At 40.5% G+C, this 15,567-nt stretch overlaps 1 protein-coding gene and 1 non-coding gene across 3 annotated transcripts; one reads left to right on the top strand and one right to left on the bottom strand.

Annotated features, from left to right (window-relative positions):
• Positions 1-510: 510 nt before the first annotated feature.
• RNASE10 (ribonuclease A family member 10 (inactive)) lies at positions 511-7,376 on the bottom strand. 2 transcript variants are annotated; one of them, XM_078334448.1, is made up of 2 exons: positions 7,260-7,376; positions 511-4,160 (listed from the first exon to the last, which is right to left on the bottom strand). In XM_078334448.1, exon 2 carries the CDS (start codon positions 4,153-4,155, stop codon positions 3,505-3,507), a length of 651 nt encoding a protein of 216 aa, XP_078190574.1. In that variant the 5' UTR covers positions 4,156-4,160; positions 7,260-7,376; the 3' UTR covers positions 511-3,504. The 2 variants fall into 2 exon arrangements, with proteins under 2 accessions (XP_078190574.1, XP_035118071.1); XM_035262180.3 differs by having other exon boundaries at positions 550-4,160; positions 7,268-7,376.
• Positions 6,437-6,577, top strand: LOC118145202 (U4 spliceosomal RNA). The gene has a single exon (XR_004730333.1). It is a non-coding gene; the product is annotated as a U4 spliceosomal RNA (small nuclear RNA).
• Positions 7,377-15,567: the final 8,191 nt, after the last annotated feature.

Raw genomic sequence — 15,567 nt, 5'->3', positions numbered from 1 at the left:
GCCACCCCTGGGTGCTGTGAACCAGAATTAGTACAGCAGTAAGAACATGGACAGCAAAAGCCTCCACACATGCAGCTCAACCCTTGAGACCAGTAGTAAGTGGCCACTGGTGGCCCAGAGTCCTGGATTCATCCTGTGTCCCAGATATATTTGAATCATCCAAAATCAGGTGTCAGCACCTTTCTGGTGGTCCTCTCTGGTGATCTCAAAAAACAAAACAAAAAAACCACACCAGCCAGAGGGAGAAATCCACTTCCCAAGCCACCCTCCTGAAACCAGGGCCTGGCCTTAGGGCCTCAGATGGACCCTCTTAGGTGCAAGTCTAAGAACTCTTTGTTTTTGTTTTTTGTTTTTTTGAGACACAACCTCACTCCGTCACCCAGGCTGAAGTGCAGTAGTGCAATCTCCACTTACTGCAACCTCTGCCTCCTAGGTTCAAGCAATTCCCCTGCCTCAGCCTCCCAAGTAGTTGGGATTACAGGTACCTGCCATCACACCCAACTATTTTTTTTTTTTTTTTTTTTTTTTTTTTTTTTTTTTTGTATTTTTGGTAGAGATAAGGTTGTTGGCCAGCCTGGTCTCAACTCCTGACCTCAGGTGATCCACCCGCCTCAGTCTCCCAACGTGCTGGGATTAGGCATGAGCCACCAAGCCTAACTGAGTCTCAGAACTCCTTTGCAGCACCTTGTTCACCCCACACATGGCAGAGGGGAGACAGTGTTCCAAAGGGGAGAAATGGGACCTAGGCCCACACCAGTCCTAGTCTAAGCTCAGAGCACTCCATCCACATGGCACTGCTGACCTTAGCCAGTCCCAGATACTGTAATGGGGGAACGTCCTATGTGGAAGGCACTCCAAAGTATAGGGGAGCCGTGAGGGCAGTGGCCCTGCTTGCTCAGGTCTAAGGACTCTACTGCCCCTAGAATATAAATTTTGTGGCCATTCAAGGAATGAAATTTTAAAAGTCCTATCAGATCCCACATATCCACATATTGCCAACACACCTGAAACTCAAACCCGTGCCGATGGTATCACACTTTGTGTTATAGTGCTGCCTCCAGAAGGACTCCATCAAGATACCATGTGCTCTCTGTGGCAGTGAGCCATGCAACATCACCACCAAATGCAGCTGCCATCCATTGAACCCCATCATGGGCCATTTAATCTTATCTAATCCTCACAACAACCCTATAAAGTAGCTACTATCATTTCTTATTTTACTGATAAGAAATCTCAGATTCTGAGAGCTGAGGGCAATTCCCATAGTCACAACTGCTTTCTTTGAGTGGCAGAGATGAGATATTCTCACATGTATCCCAAGAATTGATCCTTTTCTCCTACAGCACACCACATCAGATTAGCTAATTACCTGAGCAGTTTAACATCTTTGTTAACAGTTTTGAAACATTTATTTTCAGAAAAACTAGTATGGGAGGGAGAGTAATGTAGGCCCCAAGATCCCTGGAGCCCACCTGATGTCTATCTAGGCTCTGACTCAGACTAATTAAACCAATATTGTTAGAAGAGGGCACTAGACTTTTTCTTTAATTAAAAAAATTTAAACTCCCCAAGGTAATGTTTTGTTGTTGTTGTTTGCTTGGTTGTTTGTTTATTTTGAGACAGAGTCTTGCTCTGTCAGCCAGGCTGGAGTACAATGGCTTGATCTTGGCTCACTGCAACCTCTGCCTCCCAGGTTCAAGTGATTTTCCTGCCTCAGCCTCACGAGTAGCTGGGACTGCAGGCTTGCACCACCATGCCAGACTAACTTTTGTATTTTTAGTTGAGGGTATTTTGCCATGTTGGCCAGGCTATCTTGAACTCCTGACTGCAGGTGATCCACCCACCTCGGTCTCCCAAGGTGTTGGGATTATAGGCATGAGCCACCACGCCCAGCCAGTAATGTTAATAAGCAGCCAAAGTTGAGAACAACTTAACAAAAAAATTTTTTTGAGACAGGGTCTCACTCTGTTACCCAGGCTGGAGTGCAATGATGCAATCATAGCTCACTGCATCCTCAATCTCTGGGGCTCAAGCAATCCTCCTACCTCAGCCTCCCAAATAGCTGGGATCACAGGCATGTGCCCCCATGCCTGGCTAATTTTTATATTTTTTGTAGAAATGAGGTCTCCCTATGTTGCCCAGGCTGGTCCTGAACTTCTGGGCTCAAGTGATCCTCCCACCTCAGCCTCCCAAAGTGATAGGATGACAGGCATAAGCCACCACACCTGGCCAAAAACTTGTACAGAGTGTTCTGAAGACAACATTTGAGTGTCTTGCAAACAGTAGAGGAGAAACCCTTGGCCAATAAGTAGATAGTCATTGATTAATAAATGTGTCAATGAAGAATATAGAAAAAAAACTTATAATACAGATCCTTCCACAAAGATGCTTGTGACCTAACTAGGATCATATAGGGTACACTCAAATTAATTAAGGGCTAATTAAGTAGTATATATAGACCCCGCAATTTCTTACTTGAAACTTTTGGGGCCAATGCATTTTGGCCAACTTTTCAGAATTTAAAAAGCAATATTTTACATTAACGTGTGTATGCTTATTTCATATATTACTAACACACTCCTAGAAGGGTCCACTTATAACCAAACACTGTGATATTTCCACAGTGAAATATGTAATGGTCACATAGCATAAATAAGGAAGATAAATAGCCTCACATTGTCATTCTGGTTAGGTGGGTCATATCTAAATGAGTTTTGGAGCCACTTTGAAAAAAAATGAAATGTTTTCAGAGATTTAGGGATCTGGGTGTTGTAGATAAAGGACTCAGGATCTGTCATATGGGCTCAACATAGATCCTGGAAGTGTAGAGAGGAAGCTACACTGGAATTGGAAGACTTGGTGAAAGTCTTATGAATGAGGCAGCATTTGAGCTGCAGTGAGTTAATATTCTGTCCCTGGGAGGTGAGGTCCCCACAATGCCTTGTCACCCTGTTATTAGCCATAGAAGCTACATTTTCCTGCTTAAGCCACTAGAGGCCTGTAGAGTATTTGTAAATTGCTTTCCTGAGATAGTCTACAGAGTAAGATTTTTTAAAAAAAACCACTTTGACAGCATCCACAATAGAGAAGTGCAGTTGTGCAAAGCCCAAGATTCTTGTGATCACTATAGAGGCTCAGGGCGGGTAGCAGGGAAGAACGTGGTTAAAGGATGCACTAAACACTTCCAGTCCACATCCAGAGACAATCTCAGAACAGGGAACAAATTGATGGCCAGGACTACAGCAGCTCTTCACTTCCCTCCCCACCCCCCCCACCCCACCCCCAGGGTAAGGGATAGGAAAGGAGAGACGGAGAGCTTAGAGAAACTAGGCATCATCACTCTATTCTGCCATCTCTAATCCTAGGAACAAAATGCAAGTTGAGTGACCCACAGGGTGAAGAAGAATTAATCTGCATAATACCTAAGATAGGGAGAACAACATGAGAAAGAGAAAGTAAAAAAGGAAGAAGAGAAGGGGAAGAGAAAAAAGACGATGAGTTGCTTCATTGTCCAATTGATGACTGGAGCTTCTTGTCATTACAGGTTATAATAATGTGCTTTTTTATAACAGAAGTTAGGTAGTTGCAGTTAGGAGTGACCTGATCTGGTTTGGACAACTCGCAGAATGTCAAATCAAAAGGTCGGGAGCTTTTGTGACATTTTCCCCCCTTGAGCTCACAGGCAATGACAGGACTGTTACAGACAGCTTTGACCGTGTCTGGATCCTCATGGATGAATGCATGCTGGGTTATGCAACTCTGATTGTGCTCCTTTATCTTGTGTGCCATCATATCATTGCATTCTCTATCTGTCTGGTCAACCCTAAGATAGTCTTTGTTGTTCCGAAAGAGAGACTCAGCTCTGAGCATCTCTTTTTCTCCAACCTCATCTTCATTGAGGATGGGGTCTTCTGGCCAGCCAGGTTGCACCACTTCTTTGTTGCTAAGCACAAGGGTTTCTGTGGTTTGAGTGCTCTCTCCTGCTTCAGTGGCCTCAGCTTTGTCCTGTGAGTCACTGGACCAAAATTCATTGAGTGGCTGATCGCTCTCCTCCAAGACTGCTGCAGCCATACGAAGCCCCAGCCCCAGGCCCATCCCCAGGCCCAGCAGCAGCAGCAGCAACATAAAAAAGACCTGCACCAGATTCAACTTCATTTTGCCTGGAGAGGAAGAAGGAAATGGAAGAACGTGACTTTGAGATCAAAATTGGCTCTAGAAGAGACTGTAGTCTCCCTTAGCCCTACAGCACTGTATTTGAGGTCCCCTCTCTCTTCTCCACATTATTATCCTCTTCCAGTCAGTGATTTCTCTTTCCTTTCCTATTTCTCTTGTCCCTTGCCATCACACTTCCTGTTGCTGTGTAATAAAATGTGGACATTTCCTCATATTTCTTCTCTTGAAGAGTAGGAAGATGACCAGGGGAAGCAGTTCTGAGGTAGTTTACATATGGGAAATCAGTGAAGAAAGTTGACATCAATTGATTCTTTTTATTTTTTCTTTTGAGACAGGGTCTTGCTTTGTCACCCAGGCTGGAGTACAGTGGCACCATCATAGCTCACTGAAGCCTCAACCTCCCAGGGTCAAGTGATCCTCCTGCCTAAGCCTCCCATGTAGCTGGGATCACAGGCACGTACTACCATGCCCAGCTAATTTTTTTTTTTTTGAGACAGATCTTGCTAAGTTTTCCAGGCTGGTCTCAAACTCCTGGGGTCAATCAGTCATCCCACTTTGGTCAAAGTGCTGGGATTACAGGTGTGAGCCACCATGCCCCTGACGTCAACTGATTCTTAAACAGAAATTAGTTCCAAACAAGAGAATGATTGAGAAGACAAGCACGTACAGTGTCACACTTTCATTTAGGGAAATTCTTGTAGAAAGCCTTATTCTCAATATAGGCCTACATTTACCACAGAAGACCATCTCTTTATTTTTATCTCAAGTTTACTTTTTGCTCATTCAAGTATCTGTTATTCTTCTTGCTACCCACCTTCCCCACAAAGGATAAAAAGGAATAGAAAAAGTACCACAGTCCACTCACACTCCTAAACTGAGGTTGGAAGGAAGACGTCCAATTTTACATCTTGGGCCCCTGCTAAAGTTCTATCTTGCCAAGCCAGGTTCCTTCTACTACTGAAGATCTCTTAACACCTGGGTAGTCTTGCTGATTAGGTTTGTACTCTGGGGGAAGAAATAGAATAAGAATAAAACCAAAGAAAATCAAACAATTAACCTGCTGGAGGTTCCCCTACTCATAAGGATCCTAAGGATGCCAGGTGTAGTGGCTCATGCCTGTAACCCCAGCACTTTGAGAGACCAAGGCAGGTAGATCACCTGAGGTTAGGAATTTGAGACCAGCCTGGCAAACATGGTGAAACCCCATCTCTACTAAAAAGACAAAAATTAGCCGGCATGATGGCACGCACCTGTAGTCCCAACAATTCAGGAGGCTGAAATTCGAGAACTGCTTGAACCTGGAAGAGGGAGAGTGAGCCAAGATGGTGCCACTGCACCCCAACCTGGGTGACAGAGCAAGACTGTCTAAATAAATAAATAAGTAAATAAAGATCCTAAGGAGAGCTGAGCATGCATATTTGTCCTGCTAGGCCAGTCTCATCCCCTTATCAAAGAGAGACATTCTCTGCCAGAACAAAAAAAATTGCTATCAAGAACATTATTGAAGCAGTTGATAACATTATAGTCTCTGTAGTAGACAGAGTATTACAGCAGCCCCCTTATCCACAGGAAATATGTTCCAAGACCCCAGGGAATGCCTAAAGCTCTGTATGCACTCTTTTCTTCCTATACATACATACGTACATAAGTTTGATTTATAAGTTTGACACAGTATGATATTAACAACAACTAATAAAATAGGACAATTATAACAATATACTGTTCAACATTTTACAGATAAAAGATTCTTTTTTATTGTAGATCTTAGCAACTATAACATTTTTTTTATTCTCCCCTTTCCTTATTTAGTTGAGAAACTTTCACCATTTCACTTAAAGGAAGCACTTCACGGGTTCTTTTTGACATAACTGAATTGCCAGGATCATCACTCTTGCACTTTGGGGCTTTTATCAGGTAAGAATAAGGGCTACTTGAACACAAGCACTGAGATACTGTGACAGTGCATCTGATAACAGCTACTGAGTAGCTAATGGGTGGGTGTACCTACAACATGGATACACTGGACAAAGGGATGATTCACATCCCAGGCAGGTCAGAGGGGACAGAGAGAGATTTCATCACATTATTCAGAACAGCATGCAACTTTAAATGATTAATTGTTTATTTCTGGAAATTGCCATTTAATATTTCAGACCACAGTTGACCATGGGTAACTGAAACTTTGGGTAGAGGGAACTACTGTATATATGTGTTTGATATACTAAATGTAAAACTGTGCCCTGATTAAGAAAATATCCTTCTCAGCTTTGCCCAGTGTCAGTATCATAGCCAATGAGGTTTATCCGAGGCGCGATTATTGCTAATTGAAAACTTTTCCCAGTACCCCACCATGACGACTTGAAATACAGTCGGCATTGGCAATTTTTGACAGTCTCTATGGAGACTGAATTTAAAAAAAAAAAAAGAAAAAGAAAATATCCTTTTTCTTAGGAGATGCACAATGAAATATTAAGGAGCAGAGGAGCACAATGTATACAACATACTCTCAAATGCTTCAGCATATAGATATGTATACACATGTGTGTGTTTACAGAGAGAGAAAGAAAATGATAAAATAATAAATAAGGGAGTCTGGGTGAGGTGGCTCACCCCTGTAATTCCAGTACTTTGGGAATTGAGGAGGCAGATTGATCACTTGAGTCCTGGAGTTTGAGACCAGCCTAGGCAACATTGTGAAACCCTGTCTTTACAAAAAATACAAAAAAAAAAAAAAAAAAAAAAAAAATTAGCCCGGCATGGTGGGGTACATCTGTAGTCCCAACTACCCGGCAGGCTGAGGTGGGAGAATGGTTTGAACCTAGGAGGTTGAGGCTACAGTGAGCCGTGATCTGGCTGCTACACTCCAATCCAGCCTGGGCAACTGGAGTGAGAATCCATTTCTAAATAAACAAATAAATAAGGGAAATTAAAAAAAAAATATGTATCTGGATAAAGAATATTTATGAGTTCGCTGAATTATTATCACATTTTTTGTAAGGTTGAAAATATTTCAAAAAAAATTGTTTATTTTAAAAGAGAGAACTTACATGGTGTTCCTTGGAGCACCCAACACCTCTGTGACTTACCTACATACCTAAGCAGCTTCAAAGATTCTTGTGCCCTCTCGTTCCCCAAGTTCTTCCCTCCCAGGGTTTCCTTCTTTGTGAGCAGTGCCCTGGCTGCTAGTCTGAAGAAAAATGGTTATTTCCTGGTGGTCCACGTGCTCTTAAACACACACTTACTTCCTAAACCCACTCCCCCTTTCACTTCCTCTGCCTAGCACTGAAGAAACACACTCAGCCAATTCTTCTTTCTGCTCCCACAAACACTTTGAAGTCAGGCTATTTGGGCACTGAGATGGATCCAGACACCCAAGACAGGAAATGTCTCCAGACTGGGAAACTGCAGATGTCTTTTTTACTGGAACAATTGCTCCACTCCTGAGTTACACCCACTACCATGTGGTTTATGCAGCCTGACCTTGTGCATGAATTTCAAATCTAGTCTTTTCTTATATTTGCCAGTCTTCCTTTAATCCTTTCCTATAATTGCTGCAAAGTTAAGATCTTTGGCCTTCATTTGGCCATCTCTCCAATATGATTATTTTGCTTTTCACACTTTACAAGTGTATCATGACAGGATTTACAGTATTTAAGTCAATCATGAGTTTTCACATGTCTTTACCTATACTTTTATCCAGTTGTCCACTCTCCACTCCCAATTTTCCATCCCCCAGCCAATAACCACATTCCCATAAGAATATTCAGATTCTGCAAATCTGACCACTTAGCCCTAGAGAGGAGACTATCCAAAGCAGCACTGTCAGTATCAGTCCCTATAGCCTGGGTGAAAAAACTGAAGAGGGTTACAACGTTGATCCTAAGGTTCATTCTTTAGCTGAAATTGACATTCTGAGATAATATTTTTAAAATCAACTTGGAGACTCTAAAGGCACTTATAAAAATCCTCTGTAGACATAAAGATCTTTTAAGATGTTTCCCTAAATTGTGGTATAAAAAAATTAAATAAACAAAAGATCTTTTCCTCAGTCCTTCAGGCAGGAATTTTCAAATGATGGTCTAAGAGCCACTTCTGTGATCTACAAAGTCGATTGGGCTGACTTTTTGCAGTGCCGACGTTTATAATTGGCAATAATAACAGTGACAGGAACTACCAGTACTGAGCACGTCCTTTGTCAAGGCACTCATTGCATATTGCCCTCACAATTTGCTCATTTTTGGTGTCAATTCTGCCCATTTATTCTGGTGAGGTCTATTTGCAATGTGAAAAAAAAGTCAAGAATTCTCTGCTGAGCCCAGTAGCAGTCTAGGGTCAACAGGGGTAATGTATTCAATGACCATGTATCACATGCTTCTTTATAACTGGAGTGTTTTGTTACTACTAGAGACTGTTTGAAATTAACTTTTAATTAAATAGAAAGAACCTAAGTCTGTATAAGTATAACCTTTAGACTGGGCAGGTTTTTATTTTCAGTATTTTTTCTTTTTCCAGACTACAGTTTTTTCATCTTCTAAATTTGAATAGTTCTTGGACATAAAATGGTTTATAATACTAAAATTTTTTAAATAATAAATGAATAAATTTGGATAATAGTAGCACTTCACAGGGCTGTTGTAAATATTATATAGTGTAATGCATGTAAAAGGCTAAATGTATTAGTTGTTGTTATTGCTCTTACAAAGCAATTACCAACACATGCTCATTACCTGCCCAATCAGTATCACTTTCCTGTTTAGAAATAGCATATACTAAGGACTGTAGCTACCAACACTGCTCACTGTTTCTCCTAGAAGAGTCAACCAGTATCCTGGAATCTCAGAGAAGGCATTATGAGAACGCTGATATAGATAACCCTTCATTTCACAAATAAAGAAGTGGCTCAAGTAAGTTAATGTCCCAAAAGCTGTCAATAAGTAACAGTAGTCCTGATACTAAAACCCCTGACTTGTAGTTAAGCAAAATGTGTTACAGATAAATAGATGGTGGCTAAATGATAGATAGGTAGATAGACAGACAGACAGATGTAAAGAGATAGAGGTAGAAAAGATTGAGTTTAAAATTGAACCTTTCAGTTCTCCCAGCTTATTTCCTAGAAAGAGTTTTCAGGCTGTGACACAGAGAGGGAGACCCGGGGAGAGTCTGCCAGTCTTCCTGAGCTGAGAAGATAAAACTGGGGGTCCAAGGAAGCCAAAGCAACTAGAGTTCACAGAGCACAGTACCAGAGAGGACAGAAAGAGAGAACTTCAGAGCTGGAGGGACAAGATACCACTGTGTATCTATCAGAATGGCTAGAAAAAATATCAAAAATACCAACTGCTGACAAGGACGCAGAGAAACCGGGTCTTGCATACGTTGATTGTGGAAATATAAATGTCATGGCCACTCTGGGAAATAGTTTGTCAGATTTTTTTTTTATTGATATGTAATAGTTGTACATATTTATGGGGTTTTGATACATTCATACAATGTTCAATGATCAGATCAGAGTAATTGGGATATCTATTACCTCAAGCATTTATCATGTCTTTGTGTTGAGAACTTTCCAAATCTTCTATTTTGAAATATACAATAGCTTATTGATAACAACGTCATCCTGCTGTGCTACTGAGCACTATAACTTATTCCTTCTAACTCTATATGCTTACCATACAACCCAACAATTGCACTCCTTGGGATTTAACCCAGAGGAATGAAAACGTATGTTCGTATAAAAACCTGTATAGAAGTAAAATAGCAGTTTTATTCTGCTGGGAATACTGTGGACCCTCTGTGGTGACTGAGCTACCCCAAGCTTCTGGAAGAATTGGCAAAACCCCAACTATCTGAAATAACAAGAAGAAATTGTTGTTGATTTTTAACTTGTAAATTATCTTAGAATTTGGTTTCCCTGAAATGAGTTATTTGCTTTGTGATGTTTATTACTTACTGTATTGATTATATTTGAGAAAATGAAGAGTAACATGAAAAGCTGAGATGTCACTTGTAACTTTGGCTCTACTGAGATTTAACTTGTAACTTTGGCTCTGCTGAGCTGTTCTTAAAGCAGGAACTCTGTGAAAGGGACTAACCACATAGCTTGACTGCCAGAAAGAGATGACAGCACGTAATAGTCTTCTTGCTGCAGAGAGCCTATAAATGGCTGTGTAATTGAGAGGCTTATTACCCAGATTCCTTTCCCAGGAAAGGCATATTGATTATGGCTCTGGAATGCAACCCTTATGGAGAGCCTATAAACGGATGCATGAGGGGGCGACTGTCATAAGGAAAAACCTCTGTGGTTGAGATAAGGATGTAAAAGTCTTTCTTCTCCCACTGCTCTTCCAGGCCTGCTCGGAGGCCCCTCTCCTCTTGCAGTTTTTGTGGTCAGGCTGGTTGTCCTGTGTCAAATCCTGTTCCCTCTGCAGCTGTGAGCCCAATACGTTCTTGCTGATAATCATAAGCTTATGTTTAACCTCTATTCTTGCTAAGGTGTATGATTTCTATGCTGACACACAGAGAGTTATCTTTGCATTGTTCTGCTTTTATAATACCACGTTGTGATTTTTGTGCACCAGTTTTTGCAAACGTATTCTTTTTGTATAATTATCACTGGAACTTTGTGTAAACTCACTCTGAAAGAGACTAATAAAAAACTAACATTTTCAGGGGAATATCAGACATGGAGCAGCATTATGTGGTGTCTCCCCTGGGCCCAGCTTTAAGGAAAAATGTTTTGTTGTCTCTCTTTCTTTTTCACTGACCACTCGATCGCTTTGAGAGATCTTGAATCCACGTTGATATATTGGGAGCTGATCTCTTCAATATTATTCATAATATTCAAAACCTGGAAGCCATCCCAATGTTCTTCCATGGGTGAAGCATTAAGCAAACCATGGTACATGTACCATAGAATACAACTCAGCAGTAAAAAGAAATGAACTGTTGATACACATGATAAATTAGATGCATCTTGAGGATATTATGCAAAAAAAATATCATCAAGTAGCCATGTACTGTATGATTCCATTTACATAACATGGAGAACAGATTCATAGTTGCAGGGGCAAGGATCATTGGGATAGGGGTATCTGTGTGGTTACAAAGAGGTATCACCAGGTAGATCCTTGTGGTGATGGAATAGTTCTATATCTTGATTGCAATGGTGGTTACAGGAATAAACACATAATAAAATGACTTGTAAGTACACACACACACACATCACACTAATATTTATTTCCTGGTTTTGATATTGTTGTACTCTTTAAGTAAGATATAATCACTGGGGAAAACTGCTGATGGGTACATGGGAAATCTCTGTACTATCTTTGCAACTTCCTGTGAATCTATAATTATTTCAAAATAAAAAGTTTTTCAAAGTGTTAATGTTCATTATAGAAGTTTTACACAATAGTATAGAGAAACACAAATATACACACGAGACCCTCATCCTACTGTTATTTACATTTTGGTGTGTATCTTTTCCTCCACCCAACTCAACTCCATGTTGATATTAAATTCAACTTGTCTATTAAAACTACAAGTTGGCCTGGCGTGGTGACTCATGCCTATAATCCCAGCACTTTGGGAGGCCAAGGCAGGAAGATCACTTGAGGTCATGAGCTCAAGACCAGCCTGGCCAACATGGTGAAACCCCGTCTCTACTAAAAATACAAAAATTAGCCAGGCATGGTGGGCACCTATAATCCCAGCTACTTGGAAGCCTGAGATAGGAGAATCTCTTGAACCCAGGAGTTGGAGGTTGCAATGAGCTAAGACCTCACCATTGCACGCCAGTCTGGGCAAGAAAAGCAAAACTCTGTCTCAAAACAAATGAACAAAACCCACAAAAGCTACAAGCTGAGAGACGGTCAAGTGATAGTTGGATGTAGTGGATATAGGAATCTGGAGTTCAGAGGAGTCTAGTCTGGAAATATAAATTTGAGACACATCAGCATATGGTTATGTATCTAAAGTCATGAGACTGGATGACAGTGTCGAGAAGATTTTTTAAAACTTGGTTTTGTTTTATTTTTAAGATGGGGAAAAGAATAGCTTGTTTGTTGATAGTAATGACACAGTAGAGAGGAAAAACTGTTAATGTAGAAGTGAAAGAAGTATTTGTTAGAGCAATAGTTTGAGCACTCAGACTAGGAATAGATTCCCTGGGTTCATGTGTATAAATATGTTATGTTATCCTGAAGTGTAATTCAGGACAGCAAAAGGGAAACAACATATTTTCTATGAAAGGTTGGATCTGGTAACGTGGTTGAGAACCAGTTGTTTGAAAGAATCAGTAATGGTTGGGGGTCTTACTACACTGTGCGCACATAAATTTTTTCTTAATTCTGCAAGTGCAGCTGCTACTGCCTGGTGACAGTTGACTGGATATAAGAATCCAGCTCAGCTGTGGGATGGAAGCTCTCCAGGAATGAGGTCTCTCTTGGGATGCAAGACATGGGAACAACAGAAGGGAAAGAATGCTGAACGTTGCTTTTCTAAAAAGGAATTAATCTCTGTTGTGGGTCCTAAAGAAGCCATTATCTTTTTTCCTATGGTTTTTGTCATTCACATGCCCACCAGATAAACTAAGTCTGTGGTGGGAGAGCGGGCATTTTTTTTCAGAAACTGCCATGTTATTTGGCATGACCCAATGTCTAAACATGGTCTACCATCAGGATCCCAGAATGCTCAATTGTGTACAGATCATGGTGTTAATCTACCCACCAAAGACAAAAGAACCTAACCTATCAAGCACCTTCCTAGTGAAGGCTTTCTTACAATATTATGTAGCATAATTCTTCTTACAGAAACATTTCTGAAGATGATGCTTTGCTTAAGGGTAGCCAGCAAACGGTGTAAATAGAAATGAAAACCTAACCTCTACTCTGCTAAACTGTACAAACTAGCACTGAGTTGACTTTACCAGGAGAAAGAGCTTTTCTTCTAATTCATAATAAAGTGCTGTTTGGGCTTTCTGGGGAGCTAAACAGATGGCTCTCCATTTTAGTTCATTTTCACATAAGTAACCTCATGTGATCCTCACAACTTCTCCACCAAGTAAGACAGTCTCAAACTACTTCTTTGGTTTTACAATAAAACTGGGGCCTCAAGACATTAAGTGACTTGCCTACAGCCACATAGGTAGCAGGTGGCAGAACAGGAATGAGGCCCTGATCTGCTGACTTCCACCCATTGATTTTTTTTCTTTTTTTAGCACCTACGTAAACCCTGATAATGTGGTCCAGTTGAAGTCATTTCCTCATGGACCTAGGGAACAATTTGGTTGCCAGTGATGCCAAAAACAATCTTGAATATATGAGATGGGTATTTTTAGTTATTATTAAGAATCACAGCTGGGCTCGGTGGCTTACACCTGTAATCACAGCACTTTGAGAGGCTGAGGAGGGTGGATCATGAGGTCATGGGTTTGAGACCAGCCTGACCAACATGGTGAAACCCCGTCTCTACTTAAAAATAAAAAAATTTAAAAAAATAGCTGGACGTGGTGGCACGCACCTGTAATCCCAGCTTCTTAGGAGGCTGAGGCAGGAGAATTGCTTGAACCCGGGAGGCAGAGGTTGCAATGAGCTGAGAGTGTGCTATTGCACTTCAGCCTGGGAGACAGAGAGAGACTTTGTCTCAAAAAAAAAAAAAAAAAAAAAGAATCACAATCACAATTCACATTTGTAAAATGAACTACACAAACTGCTCACAATCCATAGAACCTAACCCTTCTTAACTCTGCTTGCTCCCTTTATTCTTATGATTCTTGTTCCCCTTCTCTAATCATTGTAGTTCCTCTGATCTAGATATCTACCTGTTCAGGCCCCACATAGCCGTGGGTTCAGTCCATGGATTCTTCTCTCGGGGAGTCATAACATTATGTCTTAATCTTTCTAACCGAGTGATTTGGGCGGCTTCTGTCATCTTGAAAGAGTTTTGCTAATAACATATGAATCGTTAAACAAACCACAACCACTCTGGCGCTACAGAAACTTCCAGAACCAACAGTCTACAAAAGGAGTGCCCCAAAATCACATCTAACCTATGAATCACTCCTGCCAAGAAGTTCTTTGTTTTTTCACAGCCTATACCTCTACTAGAAAAGATGCCAGCTCTCCAGTATTCTGGGTTGCATTCTCAATAAAAATCATCCTCAGGCTAGGTGCAGTGGCTCACACCTGTAATCCCAGCACTTTGGGAGGCTGAGGCAGGTGGATCGCTTGAGCTCAGGTGTTTGAGACCAGCCTAGGCAACATGGAAAGGTCCTGTTTCTACTAAAAATATAAAAATTAGGTAGATGTGGTGGTGTGTGCCTGTAATCCCAGGTACTTGGGAGGCTGAGGCAGGAGAATTGATTGAACTTGGGAGGTGGAGGTTGCAGTGAGCTGAGATCGCACCACTGCACTCCAGCCTGGGCAAAAGACCCAGTTCCCAGATTTAAAAAAAAATTTTTTTTTAGATCAACCTGTGAACTGACTTCAGATTTCCAAAACTCTTATTGGTTAAAAAAAAAAAAAAAGAAAAGAAAAAAGCACTTCATGACAGCTAACTCAAGTTTCAACAGAATAAGAATTAATTGTATAAAACTGAATGAACTGATAAACAGTTATTTGTTCGGAATATTATTTTAAAGTTCTACTTGAATGTTGATGTTGTTTTAATGTTCTATTCTGAACATATAAAGAAGCTTTTTTCTTTCTTCTTAAAAATCTCTCTAATTCATAAGTTAGTAGATTCTGCTTTTGTAAATTAAAATAATATTCATCTTTTTTATTCTCCTAACATATTCTATTACATTATTTTCTTCATTTTTTATTTTTTTTAAATATTTATCAAAAATAAACATTTAAAAATGATATCTGATTCTCGCTGACCCATATACTCCAACCAAGAATTCAGAAACTCTTAACACCCTTCTTTCTTTTTGTGATAGTATAGTTATCTGAATAGGTTCAGCAAGAATCTCTTCTCATTTTTACCAGGATATAACAGAAAAAAATAGTTACACAACCAAGGTGTGGGCCAGGATGTCATTTTTGAGAATGGTGCTCATTTAATCAGCTTTGATGAGCCAATGCCTACAAAATCCTCTCAGGAAAACCCACCTGGGATCTGGCTTACATGTTCCAACCTTGCAGGAGGTGAGAAAGGTCACTGCTTAGTTCTTGGCTTCGTACCTTCTTGGCAGGTAAGGAATTTTAAGAAAATATGGGAACCCTGAGAAGAAAAAAATTCACCCAAATTTATAGGTACTGTGGGTAAAATCTAGTGGAAAGCGATTCTTGAGCTTGGTTTTTCTTTTCTTTCTTTCTTTTTTTTTTTGCAATTCAACTCTGAGGCAAAGAGGTTGGTTTTTCTAAACTCATAATAGCAAATAAAAAGTCAGCTTTT

Source organism: Callithrix jacchus, chromosome 8, assembly GCF_049354715.1.
Source record: "Callithrix jacchus isolate 240 chromosome 8, calJac240_pri, whole genome shotgun sequence".
Lineage (NCBI taxonomy): Eukaryota > Metazoa > Chordata > Mammalia > Primates > Cebidae > Callithrix > Callithrix jacchus.
The sequence above is the reverse complement of the archived record's forward strand: the minus strand, read 5'-3'. Positions and strand labels throughout refer to the sequence as shown.

What these genes read in the sequence shown, in the direction of transcription:
- RNASE10 (XM_078334448.1), bottom strand. Translation starts at nt 4,155, where the DNA reads ATGAAGTTGAATCTGGTGCAGGTCTTTTTTATGTTGCTGCTGCTGCTG.